At 48.0% G+C, this 24,617-nt stretch overlaps 1 protein-coding gene across 1 annotated transcript; it reads left to right on the top strand.

Moving 5' to 3' along the window:
• The first annotated feature begins 4,302 nt into the window (after positions 1-4,302).
• Positions 4,303-18,664, top strand: LOC149348850 (uncharacterized). Its single transcript, XM_089585928.1, has 4 exons — positions 4,303-4,427; positions 11,377-11,568; positions 12,371-12,508; positions 18,264-18,664. The coding sequence occupies exons 1-4, from the start codon at positions 4,425-4,427 to the stop codon at positions 18,468-18,470; spliced, it is 540 nt and encodes a 179-aa protein (XP_089442054.1). The 5' UTR covers positions 4,303-4,424; the 3' UTR covers positions 18,471-18,664.
• The last annotated feature ends 5,953 nt before the right edge of the window (positions 18,665-24,617 follow it).

Here is a 24,617-nt window from a genome sequence, read left to right as displayed (position 1 = left end):
CGATCTTGTGCCGTTGCCTAGCAGCGAGAGCTTACCCTATAGTTACTCGGGTACTGTCGGGGGTATGTTCGGAGGAGCATCGCGCCAGCCGCGCGAGGGGTTGCTCGGGAAGAGCAACATGGCTCGCAAAATCCCGACGGGTGGCTGGGATAGAAACAGCCACCTGCCGGTGCAGTGGCGCATCGCTTAACCACTGCGCCACTGCGCTGGTAGTGGTGTATCAGGACTCGCCGTCATCTATGAATCTCAAGTAGGAACTACCAATTCAGCATACATGGGCATTAACCCACTAAAGATATCATGCCACACCCCTAAGGCCCCCTCCAATTGAAGAATGAACACCTGCTTTCGCACGTCTACTCGGTTTAACTGCGTTAAACCCCTACCACTTTTTATTTCTGTTCACGAGTCGCATTGGATTAGCCGCATTATTTGTGACTCCAACACTCATGTCAAAGGTGACAAATTCGTCGTCGTGTGTAGTAAGAAATTCTTTGCGAATTAAGGGGGTGCCTCACCCCCCCTTTTCTAGGGGGTGTGTAGGGATATAATCGCGGTTGCTTCCAACGATACTTGCACGACAGACCCGAAGCTGTCACTATCGTACACCCCACGCTAAGGTGCCTCGATGCGTCCCCCCCCCCCCTTCATCCCTTCGTGGAGAGGGCGAGCGGATCGAGGCACCTTAGGGTAAGGTGTTCATGGTTTTGTTCATTTCGTTCCGTTCTTTTTTTTCAACCCAGCAATGCCCGATTTCTCAGCGAATACGCGACGGGACCTTTCGAGGCCAAGATAGACGCCGTCGTGAATCTGGCAGTGTCCCATTTTGGAATAATGGACATGGTGAATGACGCCACGAACAACGCCACTCTCGAGCAGGCCCTCAGGATACTCTTGGTGAGTGAGTGGTCACTCCAACAATTGTGGACGGAAGCATCTTTGAACGGGAAAGAGTTTATGAACACAAGTTTTTCATATATATATATATATATATATATATATATATATATATATATATATATATATATATATATATATATATATATATATATATATATATCAAAAGTTATTTCTTGGGAGCTGATTGATTAATATAAGATAGTCGCCAGAAATTGAAAAAAACATAACAAGATTTAATCACGACGTTTCGGCTGGAGGACCAGCCTTTTTCGAGGCTGGTCCTCCAGCCGTAACGTCGTGAATTAAATCTTGTTATGTTTTTCAATTTCTGCTGACTTTAACTTATATATATTTCACTATAACATTAAATACATCCGCAGTCTCCCTTCGGCAGGCTCGCACTTTTTTTGCTATTAGCGTTTTTGCTATCGCCGAAAGCATCGCCCATTGGCATTCTGTGGCAGTCGTAACTGTTCGTTACGAGAGATAGAAAGTCTAAAAAAAAAGTCTACGTTACACATCGGAAGAATGGACCATTACCTTCAATATTTCCCTAAGAGCAACTGACGATTTTCCAATTTTCAAAATTTTTGCCCAAAAATTTTGTACATGATAAATTGCAGAGCTAGACTTACCGGCTCAGCGCATTAATCAGCGAAGCCGGTCATAGTTTTGGCGTGCCATTTATCCGTGCATTTGTCCTTCTAAGTGTCAGCTTCCCTACCCCTTTCTTTATACAGCGCAGCACTCGGTATATCAGCGTCCAGCAAAGTAAAAAAAAGGCAGTGCCTTAGCTCGGCTATGCCAGGATATACGTAGCGAAAGCGAGCGCAGCGACGAGGCAAGCGTTGTGACGTCATACCAAACGGCGGCTCCTCGGCGAGGCGCGCGGTGTGACGTCATGCCAGATGGCGCGGCGAGCGCGCGGCGTCCGCCAGCTGCATGCGGTTGCTAGGCAACAGCTCAAGGCCGGTCTCTGTGCCTCCTCGGAGCACCGCCACAGCGAAATCGCAAGTTCGTGGACAATGTAGCTTTCGCTACAGAATAGAAAGCAAAACCTAAGTGCAGAAGCTAGTGCACAACCTGAACGCAACACCTTATATCAAGAAACAAAGTTTATGCAAACCGCATTTAGACAGACTAGAAGTAGGATGAAGGAAGTGATTAAAAACTGCTAGCAGAAAAATTTGCCAACAAGGTTCCCGCTACATGTCTAGGAGCGACAATAAATACACAAAAAAAATATTTCTAGAAGCTTGATGTAAAACTTTTTTCTTGAGCACGGTAAATACAGCACGGTGACGGCTTAAAAAAGTCAGATTTTATATGCCAGTTCAAGGATGTCTCTCCCAAAACTACTACTTTCGCTTTCTGAAGTGCGAATATGTTTTGTCATCTCTTCCGACAGAAATTCGAAGAGTACATGCGGCGCCGATCTACAGGCCGATATCCCATCACGGCACTGGGGATGAGCGTGGATAAGCCTGAGGTATTCGACTGGTACAGAGATATATTCAAGTGAGTGCCCACTGGAAGTGAGATTTCTTTCATTCTTTCTCTAGTATATAATCTAAGTACCAGGCATCTGTTCGTTGAAGTACCTCTAGCTGCTACACCGCCTCTGTACCGCACTACCGCGGAGACGAAATCATCGTGGAGTACTTGACGTCATCGATGCTTCTTTTCGTGGTCCCGCCGTCGTTTTTGAAGGACACTTAATTGTTTTTGTAATCCTCTGCCGATGTTTCCCAAGGATATAAAAGCCATGAGTGAGCGATGAGGGGCTAGTTGGTACGACATGATTACCATGATTACAAAACATAAAGCTCCAGAGTGAGCTTGTCCTGTGTGCTTCTCTCCTGCGTCTTGGCCCCTGCTAAGTTTTATGTTTTGTAATCGTGATACAAAAACGCCTTGTGACTTCATTTCAAAGAAACACAGCTGAGAACCCAAAAGCAGGGCGGTGTTACTGTATGGTCGGTCATCCGAGGGCACAAAAGAGATGGCACAAACACTTGCGAGGGGGGGGGGGGCATATTCTGAGAAATCTAGTTAGGTTGCTCACAGCCCAATGGGCAGTGAAACTGCCTCAGACGTCCTGTGGACATTTAGGACGTCCCTAGGACGTCCAAGAGAATCCCAGTGCCCATTGGGAGCCCTCCCCCCCTCCCCCCCCCCCCCCTGGAAAATAAATCATGAAGCGGATATAGTGAAGGAAAATATAGTGCGTGAGCACTATATTTTACCAGTCCACGAGCTTTTCCAGTATCGCCTTGGAGTCATGTTATTTGGGTTACTACATGGCATCCTACATTTTCAGTCTGTAGACCCCATCCTGCTGATCTATCACAACCCTACCAGATTTGCAGCAAGAAACAATTTTCTGCTCCCCAAAGTCCATACCAATTATGATAAAACGACGTCGTCTTTTCAAGCAATTTAATTTTGGAATACATTGCCGCCCACCCACTCTAAAAACGTCAACTTCCTTCCCTGCATTCAATAATAAGCTCAAGGTATTTTTGTTGGAATGCTGATGTTTTATTCTCTTTTTGTGTGCGTACATTACCTGCATTATTGTGTTTTTAGACACTGATTTTGTGGTGAAGTATTGATTTGTTATTTTCTATATTTTATAATTATCCGCTAATTACGTTGTATTTATTTCTTGAATTATTGATCTATCTAGGGTCCCGGTACAGTATTTGACTATGGGACTCTCGTCTGAACACTTATGATCTTTTGTATATACTTTGGGACCAATAAGCAGTCACTTTACCAAACTCAATACCCTGTGAGAACAAATGTTTCAGCAAAAGATTTCGGTTTTTAGGTTTTTATGGGGTTTAACGTCCTAAAGCGACTCAGGCTATGAGAGACGCTGTAGTGAAGGGCTCCGGAAATTGCGACCACCTGGGGTTCTTTAACGTGCACTGACGTAGCACAGTACACGGGCCTCTAGAATTTCGCCTCCATCGAAATTCAACCGCCGCGGCCGGGATCGAACCCGCGTCTTTCGGGTCAGCAGCACCATAACCACTGAGTCACCACGGCGGCTGCTCAGTGGTTATGGAGTGGTTATGGTGCTCGGCTGCTGACTCAAAAGACGCGGGTTCGATACTGGCCGCAGTGGTCGAACTAGAGGCCCGGGGACTGTGCGATGTCAGTGCACGTTCAATAACCGCAGGTGGTCGAAATTTATTCCGGAGCCCTCCACTACGGCATCTCTCATAGTCTTAGTCTCTTTGGGACGTTAAACCCCATAAACCAAACCAAACGAAGCCAAACCAAATCTTCAACTTCATTATAAGAGGCTCAACTTAACCCACGTATTAAGAGAGGAGGAGTCCTCCTTGGGATGGTGCATGAAGTGTGCGCATCGCCTTCTTCGCAGGTCCGTATACTTGCCGCACTTGCTGGTGTCCGTGTCTCACGTCACCTTCGATGACAAGGACAGACCAGACTGCCAGATATTGCCGCTGTCTATTCCGAACTACGCCCCCAATCTGCACTACGCTCATACAATGGTGAGCGCGCTCTTGCCGCTTAATTAAACCGGCCTTGCTTTTTGACCCTGCGCTGCGTACCAAACGATTCCTTTGTGTAAGCGCTCCTTTGTGTCTGTGTTCTGTCCCCGTCCTTTCTTAGTCGTTTTGCGCTAAAAGCTTTTACATTACCAAGATGAACCAACTCGCCCAGCAGAACGTGTTACTGATTCCAGACAAGAGCGTTTTTAAGGCGAAAGCCTTTAAGGGTTAATACTGTCGTCCGTTAACAAAGCGTGTCACACACGTTTAACTCGGGAACAAAAGACTAAAAAGCAATGGTTGCTTCAGATTGATTAAAAAATGAACCCATAAGCCAAGTTTTATGACCGTAGGTTAATTAGTTAATTATAGGCAGAAATGTCGAAATTGCGTCGAAATAGCGCGGACGTCGATATAGCCACGGCAACGGTGTGACGTCGAATCCTCCGGAAGTCTTCACGGCATAGTGAAAATTCTCCTCAGAATGGTCGGAAAAACGCCGGATTTGTGTCAAATTAAATAGAAAAATGGGTAATCACGCGTAATTAACACTCAAGATCCCCGAAAGATGTATAATTTGGGTATCGATGTAGCCACGGGAACGGTGTGACGTCACATCCACCGGAAGTCGTCAGGGCACACTGCCCTCGGCTTTCGCGTCTCAACACTTTAGTTGCCAAAGTGTCTTCGCAATTTTTAAATCGGAAAGAGCTTGTTAAACGCATTTTTTTTTTTTCAAAAAATATTGCGGGATTTCACTATGACAATATATCCGTAAGTGTATTTTACGGGTACTCACATAAGGCGTAAAAACGGAGAGGCAAAACGAAAACTGTTCAGCTTAAGTTCGGGACAATGCAGCGAGCAGTGGAAAGAACAACGGTAGATGCAACGTTACAGGTCAGGACGAGGGCAGAATGGGCACGGAACAAGCGCAGGTTAATGACATCCTAGTCGAAATCAAGACGTAATGGGCTTGGGCAGGGCGTGTAATGCGAAGGCTAGATAACTGCCGGTGTCCTTAAAGGGCAACTGCATCACTTTTTTGAGATTTTCGCGATATTCAAGGAATGACGTCTATATAGGCTGTAAGTGAGGCACGCCAAGCGTTTTTGCCCTAGCATTTAGAATGGTGACGTAATCGACGATTGAATTTTGCGCTTCTCCTCGAAGCACCGGACAAGTGCGGGGAAGTTCAGTGTGACGTCACGGAAGGTATAATTTCAAATTACCGCAGCCATCAGCCACACCTTGCCGATCCTTGTTAGACGCTGCCAAACAACGCTCGGCGGGCTTTGGCTCCTGTGGCGTTGTTTTTTTTTTCCTTCAAAGCAGGCATTTATGCATTGGAAATATGCCGATACCTTCGATCACGTTATCATGTGGCCCCTACTTGGCGTTGTGCGCTACGGAGAAGCTTGAAGGTCTTCGCGATTTTAATCGGCGATTACGCCACCATTTCAAATGCTAGCCCGAAAGGACTTCGCATGCTTTACCTGCATGTTTCACACATTCGACAATTTTAAGCTCATCGATTTCTAAAACCTATGCAGTTGCCCTTTAAGGGTAACGGACTGGATACCAAGAGAAGGCAAGCATAGCATGGGCGACAGAAAGTTAGGAGGGCGGAAGAGCTTTAGAAGTTTTCGGGGATAGGGTGGCCGCAGCTGGCCCAGGAGAGGATTGACTGGAGAGGTTTGGGAGTGGCCTTTGTCTTGCAGTGGACATGGTCGGGCTGGTGATGATGACGCTGATGAAGAGCGCCTCACAGCCCTTATAAAATGGTCTATAGGCAGTGAATAAATTTCTTATTGACTCTATTGACTTCCTATAGATATTGCTTTTTGTCTATTCATAGTCTATAGACTGTCTACAGAAAAAGTCTACTAAAAGTGTATGGCCATAAATCTATAGATTGTCTATGGCATTTGTATTGCCTATAGACAGTTCTCTAGGACTATGAATAGACGAAAAGCAATATCTATAGACAGTCAATAGACTTCCTATTGACTCCATTGACTTCCTACAGATACTGCTTTTTGTCTATTCATAGTCTATAGACTGTCTATAGAAAAAGTCTACTAAAAGTGTATGGCCATAAATCTATAGACTGTCTATGGCATTTGTATTTCCTATAGACAGTTCTCTAGGATTTGTCTATAGAAAAAGTCTACTAAAAGTGTATGGCCATAAATCTATAGACTGTCTATGGCATTTGTATTTCCTATAGACAGTTCTCTAGGATTTGTCTATAGACAGTCTGTATACTTTATAGGAAGAAGTCTATAGAAACTCTATAGACCGTCTAAGACCTTTTTTGTAAGGGAGCACTAGCTTTTGCTATCTCTTTCCCTGTTCGTGAAGCATCAGCAAATGCTTACTCAAGGGGACGAGGTCGGCATAGCACGCAACCTTGTATAGAAAAAAATAAGACGGTTGTCACTACAAATATTATCCAGCAGGAATTCATGGACATCGCTATATAAGGATTGCAGGAGTTTCTTTACGGATGGATCAGAAAGCCTGAATCACGTTTGCTGCTCCCCTTCGTAATTTCAACCTTACTCTTTCATTCGTGTGTCTTTTTGCTTTGCATCGAGTTTTGTAGTTCATTGACATTTTTGAAAGACGAATAGTTTACAATCCATCCTCGAATTGAATTCTTAGATCACCGGGGAAGTGTGCTTTCTAGTGCTTCTTAGACACTAAGAGTTTCAATCCATTTTAATTTTTTAATTGTTAGCTTTTTGTGCAAATGTTTGTATTGCCCAGCGGCTCTTAGAAATGAATAGTTTGTAATCAGTTTGGAATTTTTGAATTGTTATCTTGTTCTAGAAATGTTTGCGTTGCCTAGTGTTTTCTGTCAATTCGACAAAAGACGTTAAGAATGTCTACTAAAATTCTATGTAATTTTGGTTTGTTTTGTTCATTTATTTATTTAGTATGGTAAGAACCACGTGGTCATTCTTTTTATCATATTCGCTTGACCGGTGACAAATAAAACTGATTGTTTACATATGCCGGGTGTTTAAGCGAACACTTTCAAAGATTCCTGAAAATATTGAGTTCAATAAAGGACCAAAATAGGTGTAGGATCACACTCTTTGCCCCGGCGTACACAATGTGCTGAAAAATCTCTAATTATCCTGGTAATTAACAAAAAACCTCTAAACTTTTTAATTGTCGTATCTGGGAGTTTGATGCCCTGAACAAGACGATGCCATACCAGTTTTTGAAACGAAGAAAAACTCGGTTTCCAGAGCCCTGCAGCTAACTTTCCTTGCTAGAGAACCTTGGCGCTCAGCTTAGACCGCGACCGGCGTTATCGACTGCTTCGTCGGTCGGAGTAAGGAAAATTATAATCATCGTCAGTTACGGGAACATCGATTTTGGGAACACTTTGATAAGCACACCTGGCATTCTGTGTGTCTGGTTAACTCCGGGAAGTGTTTTTTTTTTCTTTTTTTCTTATTTTTGTCACTAGCTTCGTGAAAGGGACAAAGGTACTCTTCTCTGATAGTGCGAAGATTACTGTTTTAACTTTAGATAGTGCCGGTATACCGACATACCTTGCATTATTTCTATCAAGCGTCTATTTTTTTATGCACTATCGGCTTGACTGCTACAATAAATGAGAATGACTTCGTAGGCGAAAAGATTCTAACTGAAAGCATTGCAATTTTAGCACTAAAGTGATCCGTACAGGATTGCTCAATACGGTTGCCGTGTGCTGGATCAGACACGTCCCGTGCTGTAAGAAGTGCTAGTACTTAATTAGGAAACCTTGTCCGCAGATGTTTAGCACTTTCTAGGTGTATAGCAAACAGCAATGAAGGAAATTTGTACCTTTTATGGATTTAGTTGTTTGCATCCCCGCTTGGACACTCCAGGAAAGAACTAGTACATGGGATGAAAAGAAGCCGTTTTCACATCACGAGTTCGAAATCCTTGCCGGCCATTGCGATGCACTGCAGAATGCACGGTAGATTTTGCACACGGTCTTCGAGGGGATTCACAGCAGAAATGAGTATCTCTCGGGGAATCTTTTCTAGTGACCCCCGAACTGATGCCGGGCTGGCTCCGTACGCGTTGGCAATTTCCCTGAGACTTGCTTCTGGCCTGACAGAAACGTACGCGAGTACATCGATGTCAAAATCGTCGGTTGCGCTCTCTGGTCTCTTCCTTTTCTGAACATGAACTGGTCCAGTAGACTTAAATCGATTAAATATCGATACGAACTTGGGACGAGTCGGCACACGACGACCATATGTTGGGCAGCATACAGTCTAGATGTGAGCTCCGCGTCCATTTGCGCGCTCACATAAGCGATCACAATATCCACCTTCTCGGCAGCGGAGTATTGGGGTTGCGCTGGCGCGGCCATTCCCAGAATTCACGCAATGCGGCGTGACGTTTTAATCCTAGGCGGCACTTCCACGCATTCAAGTGATTGGAAACACTGGCACTGCAATGGCCATGTCACACGCGAACCTCCAAGACAAGCACCTGAAATGCAAACGACTGCGCTCTATCGGGAGACGGTACCCGACACACGCTACCACAACAGCAAGAACAACTCCCAGACAGCATACAGCCACTGCCGCGCAAGCTCTCCTTGCCACGCTGACAAAGCATTTCTTTTTCGGACGTGGTTCTTGATGCGCAGCGATTATAAGAAAGCAGATTATCAACGTACCAGTAAGGGAATTCACGATGACGCACAAAAACGAGCCGGTCGGGCAGCCATACCAGAAGCGGCGCGCACGCACGCACGCACGCTCGCGCTCGAGATCACACACACACACACACACACACACACACACACACACACACACACACACACACACACACACACACACACACACACACGCACACGCACACGCACACACGCACACACGCACACACGCACGCGCGCACGCACACACACACACACACACACACACACACAAAAGCCTGCAGATGCGCCCATCAGGGCTTTAAAAATCGACGTTCCCGTAGCAGACGGTGACCATATTTTCTTATTTTCTTACTCCGAGCGACGATGCAGTCGATAACGCCGGCCGCGGTCTAAGCTGAGCGCCGAGGTTATCTAGCGAGGGAAATTAGCACGGTCATTTCGAATTGGGCGCTGCATTCATTTCGACAAGTCACCAGCGGATGCGTCGCTTACGCCATACTTCCGTCGCTCCTCGTGCGCTCAGTTTCGGTCGCGTGCGGGAAACAGCGTCGGATTTCTTCGCGCTGCACGGCTCTAGAAATTGTTTTTTTTTTCGTTTCAAAAAACTGCTATGACGTCGTCTTGTTCACGGCATCAAACCCCCATTTGCGACTAACTACCCAGCTACGATAATTAAAAAGTTAATTAGTCGGTTTTCGCTAATTCCTTGTTAACTAGGGGGATTTTGCAGCATATTGTGTCCGCTGGGGCAGAGAGTGTGATCCTACACCTATTTTTTGCTATACTGAACCCAATATTTTCGGGAATTTTTGAAAGTGTTCGCTGAAACACCCGGTATAGCCTCTCCAGCTTTGTATATCTCTTGCCAAAGAACATGCGCAGAGGGGGAGAGATCGAAAGAGAGAGAGAGAGCAACGATTAAAAAAAATGAAGTGACAATTGCACCCCTCCCCCCCCTCGGTAGATTGAAAACTCGGTCCCTAAAAAGTTGTCTCAGCCCTGCAAGCACCGATGTACCACGAACGATACATACTACAAAATACGAGTAATTATTAATTAGGGCTTACAGACGTATATCTGTTCCTTGAGTTATTTCAGAAACGACCTTTTTAACGTTTTTGGGAAAGCACAGTCAAAGTTGTTGCAAACAGAGACTCAAAAGGCGCCCCAGAAGGTTATACTGCCAAAGCTAAACCTAATGCCTCTACAGCTCCAAATTTCTCTCGCCGCACTGTTGTATTGACAAGTGAATAAAAAGTGCCCTATAAAAAAATCACAATTAAGAGAAAGCACTCATGCAGCCATCATGATTTTAATAAATCTGCGAGTTTTTTTTACGTTCATTCGAATGAAGAAGGCACCACCAGTGACGGCTTACTGGTAGTTCACAACTACACCCCGATCCTCTGATCCCTCTACAAGGACTTCATCGTTTTGGCAGGCATCCCAGAACTAAAAGTCATCTGTAACATTCTCATACAAAAATTCTTAATATTGAAAATTTGTGAGATACTGTTATGGAAGTATTTAAGGTAATGGCCCATTCTTGTGATGTGTAACAAAATCTTTCTGTTAACGTATTTTCATCGATCGTGTCGAGCAGTTAAGACAATCTGTGTTAATATGTTTCTATCGATCGCATCGAGCAGTTACGACCGCCGTAGAAAAAGAATGGGAAACGTATTTGATGGTAGCAGAAACGTTGATAGCAAAGGAAAATGCAACACTGCCGTCGGGTGGTCTGCGGATATAGTGAATGTATACTAAAGTTTTAAGTTATATGAAAAAAAAAAATGAGTTCATTAATTGTTTCCAGCTCAAAAACGCCTTTGTCCAGAACCGTCAGGTATATCCGTTCAAAGTTCTCTTGTAGCTACTGTAAAAAAAAATTACGAGGTTGACTTGCATTCTTCTCAGTGAACGAGCACTGCTTGATGCGTGTACCAACGACTCATCTCCGTGGGCACAGTCCTACTACAAGGAGTCAGAACTTGAAGGAGCTTACATTACTGATCACTTCATCAAAAATAATTTCATTCGCTTCGCATCAAGGGTTGTCATTATCGCAACAGGAGGAGATGTACAGTCTAAACGGGAAGGAGTAAAAACGGGAGTAAGCTCTCTTCTAACCCACTCCCTTTTTTAAGAGGAAGTGCGCTAGAAGACAACTTACTCTCCTGTTTATTCCCAAACAGGCGTGTTCGCGTTGAGAGTGTAGCAAGCGTCTGACACTTACCCCCTGCTTTCTTCCACGCTCATCCCCGTCGCCAGAGTCAGTCGATCGAGCAGCTCAAGAGCTTGGTCACCGACAAGCTTCGCTGTTCGGGGAGTGTGTCCATTACGCTCAAGGCCCGTTGGTACAAGCCCAAGAATCCGGACCCTCATTTTCCAGACATCGGAAAGTACGAAATCTACGAGAACTGCACGACCTTCCCGGGTGACCAGGACGTGTCGCCCACCACCGTGAGTAACGCGATTGAAACAGAGCTTAAATACGTACTACGGAGCGAAATCGCTTATCCGTATGCTTCTTTGCACACTGCACGCACAGTCTTGCTAACCATGGCGGCAGCCATTACAGTTACGCCTTCTGATGGCCTGCCGGTGCTCTGGTACTTGTCAGGCAAGAGCGATCTTTACAGATCACGTGATCCTAACCGGCACCATGAAGGCCGCTAAATGAAAGTGGAACTTAAAAGTGCAGCATTTCTCCCATGTTTTCAACACCAAGGTGCCGAAACGCGCATAATTGTTTTAACGAGAGTACGTCAAAGGCCCCGTTACGCAGAAAATTTGGTGTCGGCGTTGTGAGTAATAAATAGGGTGGCGTTGGGTGGCCCCGGCAGCCACCCCCGGAGAAGCAACCTATAGGTGAGCTACCTGGGTCACGTGACTTTGTGGAGTTGTCACAGCCTACCCACCGGATTGTGAGTAAACTAACCGCCCTGGCAGGTGGCAGTTACATTAATGGTTGATCGCGAGAGGTTGCTAGGGAAGAGACGCGCACGCGCGCACACACACACACACACGCAAACACAACACACGCACACAACACACACACAACAAACACACACAACGCACACCAACTCACACACCCAACGCACACAAAACACACCCACACCCACACAACTCACACACAACACACACACAACACACACACACTACTTCGCTTCTGTCCACATTCTGTTCTTGCTGCATACTACTTTGAAGTAGTTCTTGCCGGATTTATATCCAGTTTATTAATCTTCTGTTCGTGGCACCGTAGGTTTGTATGACGACTTCGGCGACAGCGGCCATCAAGAGGAACTACGCCTACTACCTGGGCCCGAAGATCGGGGTCTCCTACGACAAGCAGCTGGAGCGCACCCTGGTGCTGGAGACCCAGATGAGCCTCGTAGAAAAAGTGAGAGCGGCGGCGACGGATAAGCAAGCATAGGCTGAGAACTCGCATGAGGTCCACTCGAGCGGGGAGGACGGGAGAGTCTTTTGGGAACACGACAGAGACGAACGCCACCCTCTCTCTTCCTTAACTGTCGTAGAATCATAATTCGAATAGATTGGCGACCAGCTTTACCAGACCTTTTGGTGCTGGCTTTATAATGCAATATTTTGGGCCCTTCATTTGTGCTTTGTGCCTAACAGATAATTCGTAAACAAAAATTGGCCGAGAAAACAGCGAAAGCGACACTCGAAATATCAAGTGTTGCGGTGGCATTTTTAAGGCGGAAGCCTTTAATGGCCCATACTGCCGTCCTTTAACAAAGCGTGTCACACGCGTTTAACTCGAACTAAAAAGAGACAGAAGAAAACCAATGGCTGTTTCGGGTAGAGGAGGAAAAAATGAACCTAGAAACCAAGTTTGATGACTGTAGATTAATTAGTTAATTATAGGTAAAAATATCGAAAATGCATCGAAATAGCGTGGACGTCGATATAGCCACGGGGAACTGTGTGACGTCACAACCACCGGAAGTCGTCAGGCATAGTGCTCTCGGCTTTCGCCTTTCAGCACTTTAGTTGCCAAAATGTCCTCGCAACTTTTTTACATCATGAACTTTTGGTGTCAAGTAGTGCTGGTTCTCGCCGGCTCTTCCTTGGTACCACTCCCGAAAATTAAATTTTGTGGCTTTCTTAACCAATTGAGTCGGATAAAAATGAACAAATATAATAGCAGAATAACTAATACATAGAGCCCTTCCACAACTCGGTATGTAATTGTGACGATTCCCCAAGTCAGCGGACGCGAAGTACACCGCAGGCGCCGTCTCCGCGGCGCCCAGCTGCACGGGGAAGAAGGGAAAGGGAAATAAACGCTCCCTCGCTTTTCAAGGAGAGGAGCCAGTTTGACTCCCGCCAGCAACGTGTACTGTCGCTTTACGGGCGCCCCTTCCCGCGCCCTCCTCAGGGCACGTCGGTGACCCGTTTCGGCATGCGCTTCCAAGCTCGCCCACTTACAATACTATAACAATTCTGGCGACGAGGTAAAAGTTTTCCGGCATCGCATCATCTGCAACCATGCCGACTTAAGGAGCATTGGAGCCATTCCACGGGGAAGGAGGAGCCTGGACAGAGTACTTGGAGCGAGTCAAGCTCTTCTTCGACGCCAACAGTGTTCCAGAGGAGAAGAAAAAGTCCGTGTTCCTGACTTGCTGCGGGTCCAGCACCTACACCTTACTACGGAGCCTGCTGACGCCTAAGACTCCAGATCAAGTCTCCATCGATGAGATATTCACCGTGTTGTCGGGCCACTACATTCCTAAGCCTTCCGTGGTGGTCTGCCGCTTCAGATTCAACAGTCGCTCTCGTCAACCGGATGAATCTGTCAGACTACATAGCATCACTGAAAAAGCTTTCAGCAAACTGTGAGTACGGCGCCTTCCTTTCTGACATGCTGCGGGACAGACTCGTTTGCGGCATTAATGACGCGCCAATGCAACGGCGCATGCTTGAAGAGCCAAACCTGACGTTCGAGTCTACAGTCAAGGTCCTAGATGCAATCGAGACGGCGAAAAAAGACTCAAGCATGTTGATGCAAGCTCAGTGTATGGCCGAAGCTCAGCCAGTTCACAGTGTGATGCGAGCGCGAATGAAACGGACGATAAGTTGTTATCGCTGTGGAGAGCCGCACTACGCAACAGTATGCCAGCACGCCAAATCCCGGTGCAACGCATGCAGCAAGATCGGGCATCTGGCCAGAGTATGCCGCTCAAGGGCTACCGACACGAAGCAAAAGAACGTGTCAATAAAGTACAATACGCAGAGGCAACAAAAGAAGCCAGTTCACAGCCTTGCAGAGAGCGGGAATCTTCCTGAAATCCAGTCACAGGTCTACGAGACGTGGCAGATGAAAAGCGACCAAACAATTCCTCCGTTTGTCGCAGTTTTACAAGTCGCAGGGAGACCTCTTAGAATGGAGCTGGACACGGGGGCCAGTGTCTCCGTAATGGGGGAGACCGCATTCCAACAGCGGTTTCCCGAGCTTTCAGTAGATCCATCGGACGTGATTCTGAAGAGTTATTGCGGAAGACTGACACCCGTTAAGGGCAAGGTTACCGTTCCGGTCCAGTTCGGGCGAAGAGAGGCAACACTGCCTTTGTTTGTAGCTCCGGACCAGTGTCCAACTCTTCTCGGACGAAACTGGATCAGTGCGCTGCAGCTCAACCTCAATGACGTCAGATCCGTTGACTCACTTACAAGCATTGACGAGCTGCTGACTTGCTACAAAGAAGTATTTTCAGAGGGACTAGGCACATTCAAAGGCCAAGAACACCAGAGAATGGGAAGGAAATCACAGTCTAATCCGTGGCCGTTTCCGAAGAAACCATGGTCTAGACTGCATGTCGACTTTGGTGGTCCAATTCAAGGACACTACTTTTTCGTCCTAGTCGATGCCTACTCTAAATGGGTAGAGGTGGTTACCGTTCATGCACCATCAGCGGACGCCACAATTCGATGCTTGCGAAGCATATTTTCCACACATGGCATTCCAGATATCATTGTCTCCGACAACGGCACCGCATTCACCAGCGAGAAGTACGCTGACTTCTTGAGCAAGAACGGCATACGGCGTATTCTCATCCCGCCATACCACCCGGCATCGAACGGAGCAGCGGAACGCGTCGTGCAGACAATTAAGGGGAAGCTCAAGAAGGCAGCGCCTAGAGATTTCCAAACAAACATCGACAGGATCCTGCTTTCCTACAGAACAACGCCGCACGCGTTTACCGGGTCCCCTCCCGCTGAGCTCCTTATGGGCAGGCAACTGCAAACACCCATTCAACGAGTGCACCCCGGCCTAAGGGCGCATGTGGACTTCAAGCAGTTGAAGCAAAAGATGCGCTGCGACAGCAACGCACGCAAAAGCTCTTTGCCTTCGTCCGGCGAGCCCGTCTTTGTTCGAAACTTCCGACCAGGCCCAGCTTGGATTGCCGGAACGGTTCGCCATCCCACAAGTTCTTCGTCGCTTCAAATACAGCTCGAAGACGGAACGCTGTGGAACAGGCACGCGGACCATGTGCGACCGCGAAGGACCCCCGGCGTTCTCTCCGACGACGAGGAGCCTCTTCCTGCACTGGCAGCGACAACGGACACGGAACAGTTGTGCCCACCTCGCTGCTCATTAAGCACCGAGCCGTATACAACAGCCTCGGCGCCGCAACAGCAGTCAAGTGCGGCTCCTTTGCACCCCCAGCTTCGTCGGTCTTCCCGGGTCCGGAAGCCTGTTATCTACTACGGACTATAGAGGCGTAAACAAGCGCCGCTCGACACCAGTGCCGTGCAGCAGGCTTCATAACAAAGGGAGGAGTGTGATGATTCCCCAAGTCAGCGGACGCGAAGTACACCGCAGGCGCCGTCTCCGCGGCGCCCAGCTGCACGGGGAAGAAGGGAAAGGGAAATAAACGCTCCCTCGCTTTTCAAGGAGAGGAGCCAGTTTGACTCCCGCCAGCAACGTGTACTGTCGCTTTACGAGCGCCCCTTCCCGCGCCCTCCTCAGGGCACGTCGATGACCCGTTTCGGCATGCGCTTCCAAGCTCGCCCACTTACAATACTATAACAGTAATAAAACAGACAGCAGTGTCCTTTTCAAAAACATGCATCATGTGAGACTCCTGGAAGGACAATATTTTGTAGCTTGCATTAGGTGCTGTTGGAGTTGAGGGTTCAGGACAGGAGTGCCGCTGAGCGAAAAGGTTCGTAGGTGGCGAAAGGAGAATAGGTTTATTTACATTTTTACAACATGGTGGTTAGAATTGAGACTGAAGTGAAGCTGAAGTGAGGCTCAAGTGAGGCTCTCCTGCCGGATTCGTTGTCGACTTTTATACCCTTCTTGTTCCCTAAAGTCCCTAGGTTGAGGACGCCCACGCCGGAGTGGGAGGGGCCTAGAGCTTTCACTTGGGCGCACAAACACAACACCGCACTTAGGGTCAAGCCCCCGTCACATGTGGAGTCTGAGGGAAAGAAGGTTTCCGTCGAGGCAGCGTCGACTGCGGTAGGTGGTGGTTTCCGGCCAGCCAAAGGTTCCCGCGGGTCACCGACATCTGTAGTTCATCAAATGACACTCGCCGCTCGAGGCCGGAACGCGAGGTCACGAAAAGGCCGAATGTGGTTCCTCGTGCTTGGAGAAGTTCGCGAGGGTCGGAGATGATGCCCGCCGGCTTGTCGCGGTGCTTGGCACGCCATAGAGCCACAGGGAACGAGGCCCTTTGTTCCCCCGCACGGTCACGGCAAATGGGGAAGATAACGTTCGTCTCCCCGAGGCGGCGGCGGCGTTCTACACGTGCAGGCACTTCGGAAAGGGGGCCTGGTTTTGCTTAAACTCAGCCCCTTCATTTTAGTCCTGCACTCCGACCGGCCAAACTCCGTAAGTGGAATCAGCTGTCACCTGGGTCCTCTCCGGGCGGTCCATGGCGGCAGGCCCGAAAGTAATCACACTGAAGTTGCTCGCAGCCATGTACAGTGGAAACAGGTGTGCTGGCTGGTTCGATCTCAACAGTGCCTTACTCTCGCTCAACCCTACCAGTGACATCATGGCCACTCTCTGGCTAATGAAACTGAAACAAAAAGTACGTCAAGAATAAATTAAATTGTAATAAGGAAGTAATTACTTCTTGGCATCGCAGCCATACGGCTATCTTTGTAGCCATCCATCTTTTGTAGCCGTATGCAGCGCCTCCTCTATACTTTCTGCCATATGGCTGCGCTAGGATGGATAACAATGAGTAATTACCTCTCTATTACAAATCAGCTCCACCTTGGGGGATTCCCCTAATCATCTAACCAACCCCATTCTTCGAGTTATTAATCAGTTCACTCTCGCGCTACCACATGCTTGCCGTCCCGGTTAGCTCACTTAGTAGAATGACTGCTCCGGTGAAGCTGTGGTGCCAGGTTCGAACCCCGGACCAAGACGAATTTTTTGTTAACTACGAAGTGTCTGTGGAAGCTGTATAGCTTTCCTTTGTAGCCGTAAGGCTGCGCTTGGGTGGATGCCAGTGAGTAATTCCTTATTATAAATCTAATCCACTTTGTGGGACCCCCCAAACATTTGGCAATAAGTTGAATTACGACGCCCTACCCGGCGTTCGCGAATTCCACGTAGTGGCCCATGCTGATTAATGTCTCACGAATCGATCATTCATCATCATTGTCATCAGCCTGACTACGCCCACAGCAGGGCAAAGGCCTCCATTGCCTCTCCAATTAACCCTGTCGTTTGCCAGCTGCGGCTACCGTATCCCCGCAAACTTCTTAATCTATTCCGCCCACCTAACTTTCTCCCGCCCCCTGCTACGTTTGCCTTCTCTTGGAATCCACAGCGGTTATCTTGCCTTAGCATTACATGCCCTGCCAAATCCCAATTCTTCCTCTTGATTTCAACTAAGATGTCATTAACCCACGTTTCTTCCCTCACCCACTCCGCCCGCTTCCGATCTCTTAACGTTACACCTATAATATTCCTTTCCATAGCTCGCTGCGTTATTCTTAACTTAAGCTGAACCCTCTTCGTTAGCCCCTACAATTTTGTGTACATAATGCTTGATGTTTAATATCATTGTTTCGATCTATAAGAACAGTCAAATGGGGTCTCCATGGCTCTCCCCACGTTATGTTGTAGAAACAACTTCTCACGTCGTCTCTGTCTTATTCCTTTTCACCAGCTGTGCGAGCTGAGGCAAACGCACTTCACCACACCATACAGCATCGCCGCTTATGACGTCGACTACGACGCCGGGACCGGATGCGTCGAGCTGACCGTTGGCGGCGCCTTCCGCCGCTTGCGTCTACTCAGGAATCTACGGGACTTCTTTAGGGACAGGTTTACAAATCCGTCGCTGTATGGCCTGTGCCTCCGGGTCACCCCGTAACTGTGACGTCACAAGAAAGCGCCTCCTCCACTGCGCTTAAAATAGTAACAAAGCTGTGAAGAAAGAAGACGTGTATCGACAAGGGACTTCACCACCATTTGCTCATCGTCGCCAGTGATATATATGCTGTACTCAGTAGCACCAGCAGACGTGATGATCTTCGGTGCATGATGTTGATGATTAGTGTTTTACCGATGGGACAGCGTGTGCTGCATCAAACTGTGGAAAGTTTCCGGGAGCAGAACATTGTTCGTGTATTGTGTAGCGTCTACCAGACGCTTCGCTTCGCTTCTTGTACTACAGCATAGGAACTGAGCACTCCGAGAGAACCAGCGCCGTGTGCCTTCCGTAGGCGCAGCATTAATTTTTTCCGGAACGCACACGAGAACATCGCATTTCTTTTTTTTATATGGGAAGAGCAGGTGCGCTATTATTTGAATAGTAGACAATAAGCGTGTTCGCGGATGCATCGCCCAATGTTAGCCGCGGCTCCTTAAGGATCCCTTATAGAACCCGTATGGATCCCTTATAGATCCCTTATAGAACTTTTATAGATCCCTTATAGAGCCCCTCAAAGCTGTTGGCTCTCTTCGATCATGCACTAAGGAAGCCGGAAGCCACAGACGTTCATACCATTGTATTGTTCAGGATTTTTGAAATTAGTTTTGTTACGCTCTATCTTCATTATTCCGCGAATAGTGATATCGTTAGCATCGCATAGTACTTTTGAAACTTTAATGTAACTCAGAAACCTTTTATTAGACCATGAACCCACACATAAGAATCTTGTCGCATGTTATCAGCTGATCAGGCGCAAAATATGCTTATGTGTCCTTGGAAAGGCATTCAGAGAAGACGGTGCCGATTTTGTAGTCGCATCGTTATGGGGTTGCAAAATGTTTGGGCGCGAGTGTCTCACGACGTCGTTAAGAACTGTGAACACAGCCGCCATTGAAGAAGATTTCCTGTTGTTCCAACATGTGTCATTTACTCGCTCTGAATGTGTTGAACACTGTCTTATTTTGTTCTTTGGAAAACATTATTAAAGAAAATCATGCAATTATAATTTCAGTGGATCTCCTAGTGTTCATTTCTTCACTGACTTTTCCTGTACCCTGTTGAATTCCTTCGCGCACGCCAGGTTTCCCCTTACAAGTGCCTCTGACAGAGCGAATGGAATCTACATATCCGTGCGCATATACCCTGTTTAAAGGAAAGCTGGAATGATGTTTTGAGAATTCGAGGTTATTCAAGATTTCGAATCTATGAAGCTTCTAGGTAAAGCATGGGAATTATTTTTGCCCTAGCATTTAAAATGGTAATATAATCTTAGATTAAAATCGCGATGATGTTCAGGCTTCTCTCGACTGCGTTGGAGAATGCGGGAAAACTCTTAGTGACATCATTACTGCCGAAATTTCAGATGCCCGCTGCTTTCACCTGCATGCTGCTGTGCGTCATCCGATGCCGCCAAACAACGCTTGGAGAGCTTCACCTTAGATGGCACTGCTTCTTTGTTATGAAGCACCTGTTTCTTGGCTGGAAACGCTATGCTGTCATTCGTATCGTCATTATCGGGGCCTCTGCCCGTGGGTGTGGACTGCAGAAAAGCCTGAGCACCGACACCACTTTATTCAGCGATTATGCCACCATTTCAAATGGTATCGCAAAATTATTTCACAGGCTTTACCTGCATGTTTCACACATTCGGCCGTTATAAACTCATGAAATTAACGAACACCTTCAGTTGCCCTTCAGAATCCACACGATGGACCGCACCGCTGAAGGCCATGTGACCAAAAGTGATGCTGATCACCCGGCAGCAGCTCGCATGCCCAAGGTGGAGATAAAGAGCAGACGACGGATCTCCTGGCCCGGAAACTTTTTCAAACCACTGTTCTCCTCGCCCTCGAGGAAGGACGCAGGTACCGCAACATAAAACTACACAAGAACAAAAAAAAATGGCGGGCTATACGGCTCCACACCAGTTCCACCAATCTGTTCATCGAAAAGCGCCCGACACTAAAAAAAAAAATAGAAATGAGAATAACAGTGTTGGCACACTCAGGTTATATTTCTAGAAACGCAGTAGCACGCCGCCAAAATCTGACGGGAAGAACTTTTTTTTTTATTTTTCGTCTCCGAAGTCTGCGTAGTCCGCGTACGAGGCGAGACCAGGAACAACCAATGCTTGCCGGTCGACCATGACGTCAAGGTCAGCGTTTTCGCGGACAGAGACCGAAACTGCCGGTACCATATCGTCTGTAATTGTTAACGCTGCGCACTGTTGTTTTGAGCTCATTTTCGTGATAACTAGTTCCGTAGGCTCCTTTCAAGGCATAAAAACTGACGTCCAAAATACTTTGCCTGTACCCCTTTAAGCATGGCAAAGCCACTGCCTATCGTACGGACATGACAAGAAGCACCAAGCTACTTTTAATGTTCACACGCCGATGGTTTGCGCATTTTGCGCGCGAGAAACGTTATTTTAAGCTAGCGCTGGCTGACTCTGTATAATAAAAATTAAATTATTAAGGATGACACGTTAACGTACGTATATCTTCTGCTGTTACCCGGTAGAAGATCATGGAACTCTTGCTTCTGCATTTTTCAACATTCATGTTTGTTTTTTTTTTGTGATAATGGCGTGTGCCGTTTTTAGAGGCAGATTGAAGCTCGAAGTACACTTCGATGCGCGAAAAAGAACACATTACGTAATTCAGACTTCTCGTGTCAGCCCCATGGCTCGGAATAATTTTCATGTATTGATTTTCTATAGGGTCCTCACACTCGCAAAGAAAAGAACTTGCAGGTGTCGTTACTGCACGTAGCACAAGTGTCGGGCGGGGGGGGGGGGGGGGGGGGGCGTGTCGTGGAGCCGTTGCAGGTTCTCCAGGCATTAGTTACATGCCCGTTGGGTGTAATAGGCGACGAAAGTCGCTGCAATGGAACTGTGTGAGCGGTGGAGAGATATTCGTATCGTGGGAAGAAAGTGTCTGCATTTATTCGCACAAATGAGAGTAGTGTCGCGTGACTTGCTCCTTGTAGAGCTAGGGATTGCTCACCGAAGGATGGACTTGACTATGGGAGTGTAGGTGGCCGGGGTAGAGCATCATAGGCAAGCTGATGTACCAGCTTATTGCCTGTAATTCCAGCGTGGCCAGGTATCCACTTAGCGGTTACTATGGCGGGTCTCAGGGAGAAGAGAACATTAGGGAATTCATTGTGGAGATCTTAGGGAGAAAGTGTGGGATTGGAGAGCACGAACTTCGGACATCGAGCGTGTGCACATCGTGTAAGAGGGAAGTTGTATGCTTGATATAATGGCATGAGCGATGTTTTTTTGTGGGGTGGGGGGGATTTAACGTCTCAAAGCGACTCAGGCTATGAGGAACGCCGTTGCGAAGGGCTCCGGAAATTTCGACCACCTGCGGTTCTTTAACGTGCACTGAGATCACACAGTACACGAGCCTCGAGAACTTCGCCTTCATCGAAATTCGGTCGTCGCGGCCGGGATCGAACCCGCGTCTTTCGGGTCCCCAGCCAAGCGCCATAACCACTGAGCCACCGCAGCGGTGCGCATGAGGGATGGACAGAAGCTCATGGATGGCGGTGGATGGGGAGGGGGGTTGTATGGTCCCTCCGTGTGGGTGGCTGGACAACGGGCGTGGGGTTCGTAGATGCAAGACGCAGAGATCTTGTTTGAAACAGCACATGTCGCTTTCTCTTCATCATCATCAGCCTGACTGCGCCCACTGCAGGGTAAAGGCCTCTCCCATGTCTCTCCAGTTAACCCTGTCCTCTGCCAGCTACGGCCTACGTTTCCCCACAAATTCCTAACATCATCCCCCCGCCTAACTTTCTGCTGCTCTCTCTTACACTAATTCAAACAGGCATCAGAGTAATGGGGTACCTATCCGGTAATTTGTACGGACAATAATACATTCTTGGAATAAAATTTTCGCTAGGATTGAAACAATTCGCAGTAACGGTGGTAGAAACTGCCTCAGTTTGTAAAGGATCACGGGCGGCTAGAACGCAGGACTGGCAGCAGTAGTATCGCTGGCGTCAGTCCCCACTTATTTTCAGTGCATTACAGCAGAGTTTGAGCATGCCGTGGCCTCCCTTCGCATATTGGTCGAGGCCCGAGTTTAGGCAAGTGCATTTCGATAAAACGTGCGAGTTGGCTGAAAAAGGTTGTCTTGGGCCGCATGGAATGTTCCTAAAAGGAAGTTCGCAGAGGACAGCTGATACTGCCTTTACTACCATGTAGGCTTATTCATGTTTAGGTTGTGGCTGTAATGTGACAGCCAAGGAAATGACGTCACAGGTAGGTGAAATCACAATGGCGAGTTCAAAAGACGCAGGACAAGGGAAAACAACTCGGGGAGGACCATCTACTGTAGGTAGAGCCGACATAGTCGGAGGCGTAAATTTTGCGGCGAAAGCCTTTAGTGGCTGATACTGTCGTCCGTTAGCAGAGGGTGTCACACCTCTGGCAGCGTGTTAACTCGGGAACTAACTCGGGTTGGAGCCTTTATAACCACGAATTTTCCTAATAAAATTTCAGTTGATAGACAGCGCTTGTTTGTTTGCGTGTTTCTTCCCCTGTCTTAGTTTTTCGCGCTGTACATAATGTTGAACTAAACAAGTGTTGTGTCCCCTTATTGCTTTTGTGTGTGTGCGCCCCCGCATCCTCCTCCTAACGACCACTCGCATCCTCCTCCTAACGACCACTTGCCCCTCGTCGCACGCTGTCGCCAGATGCCCCCCCATGGTGCGCCCCCGCATCCTCCTCCTGTTTTGGGAAGCCACTCCCTCCCGTGGACGCTTCTCCGCTCCCTCCTTTCTTCGGGCGGCCAGTTCGGCTCCTGCCTCGGTCGACGCTGGTCGCACCCTCATCGGCTTTAAATAAACGAAGTCTTAAAGTACCGTGTGCGTCTTTCGCTGCATTCAACACAGCGACCGGACACGACAGTGGCGACGAGAAAGTGGATTCGACCCGCGCTACGCAACGCTATTGACAAGCCATGGCTACGCGAGGGTTTCCCAATCAGATACCAGAGTTCAACGGCTCATCGTGGTCATCGTGGGTTGGACGCCTTCAGTTCTACTTTGAAGCTAACAACATCACAGACCCAGCCTTGAAGAGGGCCAACCTGCTGACGCTGTGCGGGGAGCAGACCTACGATACTGTCTGCGCCCTTATTCAGCCAAGCACACCAGCGGCAGTGTCTTACGACGACATCGTAAAAGCGCTGCAAAAGCACTACGACCCAAGGCCATCCGAGGTCTACAGCCGGGCTCGCTTCCAACGACGAGATCAACTGGGAGGAGAAACTGTGAGCGCCTACGTAGCCGCGCTCAAGAAGCTCGCTGCCGACTGCAATTTTGGAACGCTGTCGACAACAGCTACCGGGCAGGAGGTAGACGCAGCTTCTTCTGCTAACACCACCATGCTTCCCTTGGACGTGATGTTACGCGACAGATTTGTGTGCGGACTGAGTGACGAGTCACTGCAGCAGCGCCTGTTCGCTGAGAAGGACCTCACATTCAGCAAAGCTTACGACATCGCCGTTCGAGCGGAGAGCGCCGGTCACCAGCAGAGAGGGATTCGCCGGAACACCGAGCCGGTACACCAGACAAGCAACCAGGTGCGCAAGCCTTCTGTTGTTGTAAAATCGGTCAAAAAGGCACAACGCTGCTGGCGGTGTGACGACCAACACAACCCCCAGGGATGTCGATTCCAGTCAGCCACGTGTAATTTTTGCCACAAGCGAGGGCATATCGAAAGAGCAAGCATTACGAAACGGAGACTTGCCAAGATAAAGTCACCTTCCCAGCCTAATCACAGCGTCAACGCCTCAGAGAATACGCCGCTATCTGATCTCCATGGAACAACATCAGCAACACCATCTGTGTTGTACGACCTGAACACCATGAATCTCGGCACGCGACCGAAGATTTTTACAGAAGTAAGCGTACATCACCAGCTGATTAAGTTCGAGGTGGACTCCGGCGCAGCCTGTACTCTGATCAGTGAGGACACGTTCCGAACTTCATGGCCATCTGACGCACCCGCCCTGCAACAAGACGACACGCACCTGCGAACGTGGTCAGGACAGAATCTGCCACTATTGGGCTCTG

Source organism: Amblyomma mixtum, chromosome 4 (assembly GCF_055824585.1).
Source record: "Amblyomma mixtum isolate Tamu chromosome 4, ASM5582458v1, whole genome shotgun sequence".
NCBI classification, from domain to species: Eukaryota; Metazoa; Arthropoda; class Arachnida; order Ixodida; family Ixodidae; genus Amblyomma; species Amblyomma mixtum.
The sequence above is the reverse complement of the archived record's forward strand: the minus strand, read 5'-3'. Positions and strand labels throughout refer to the sequence as shown.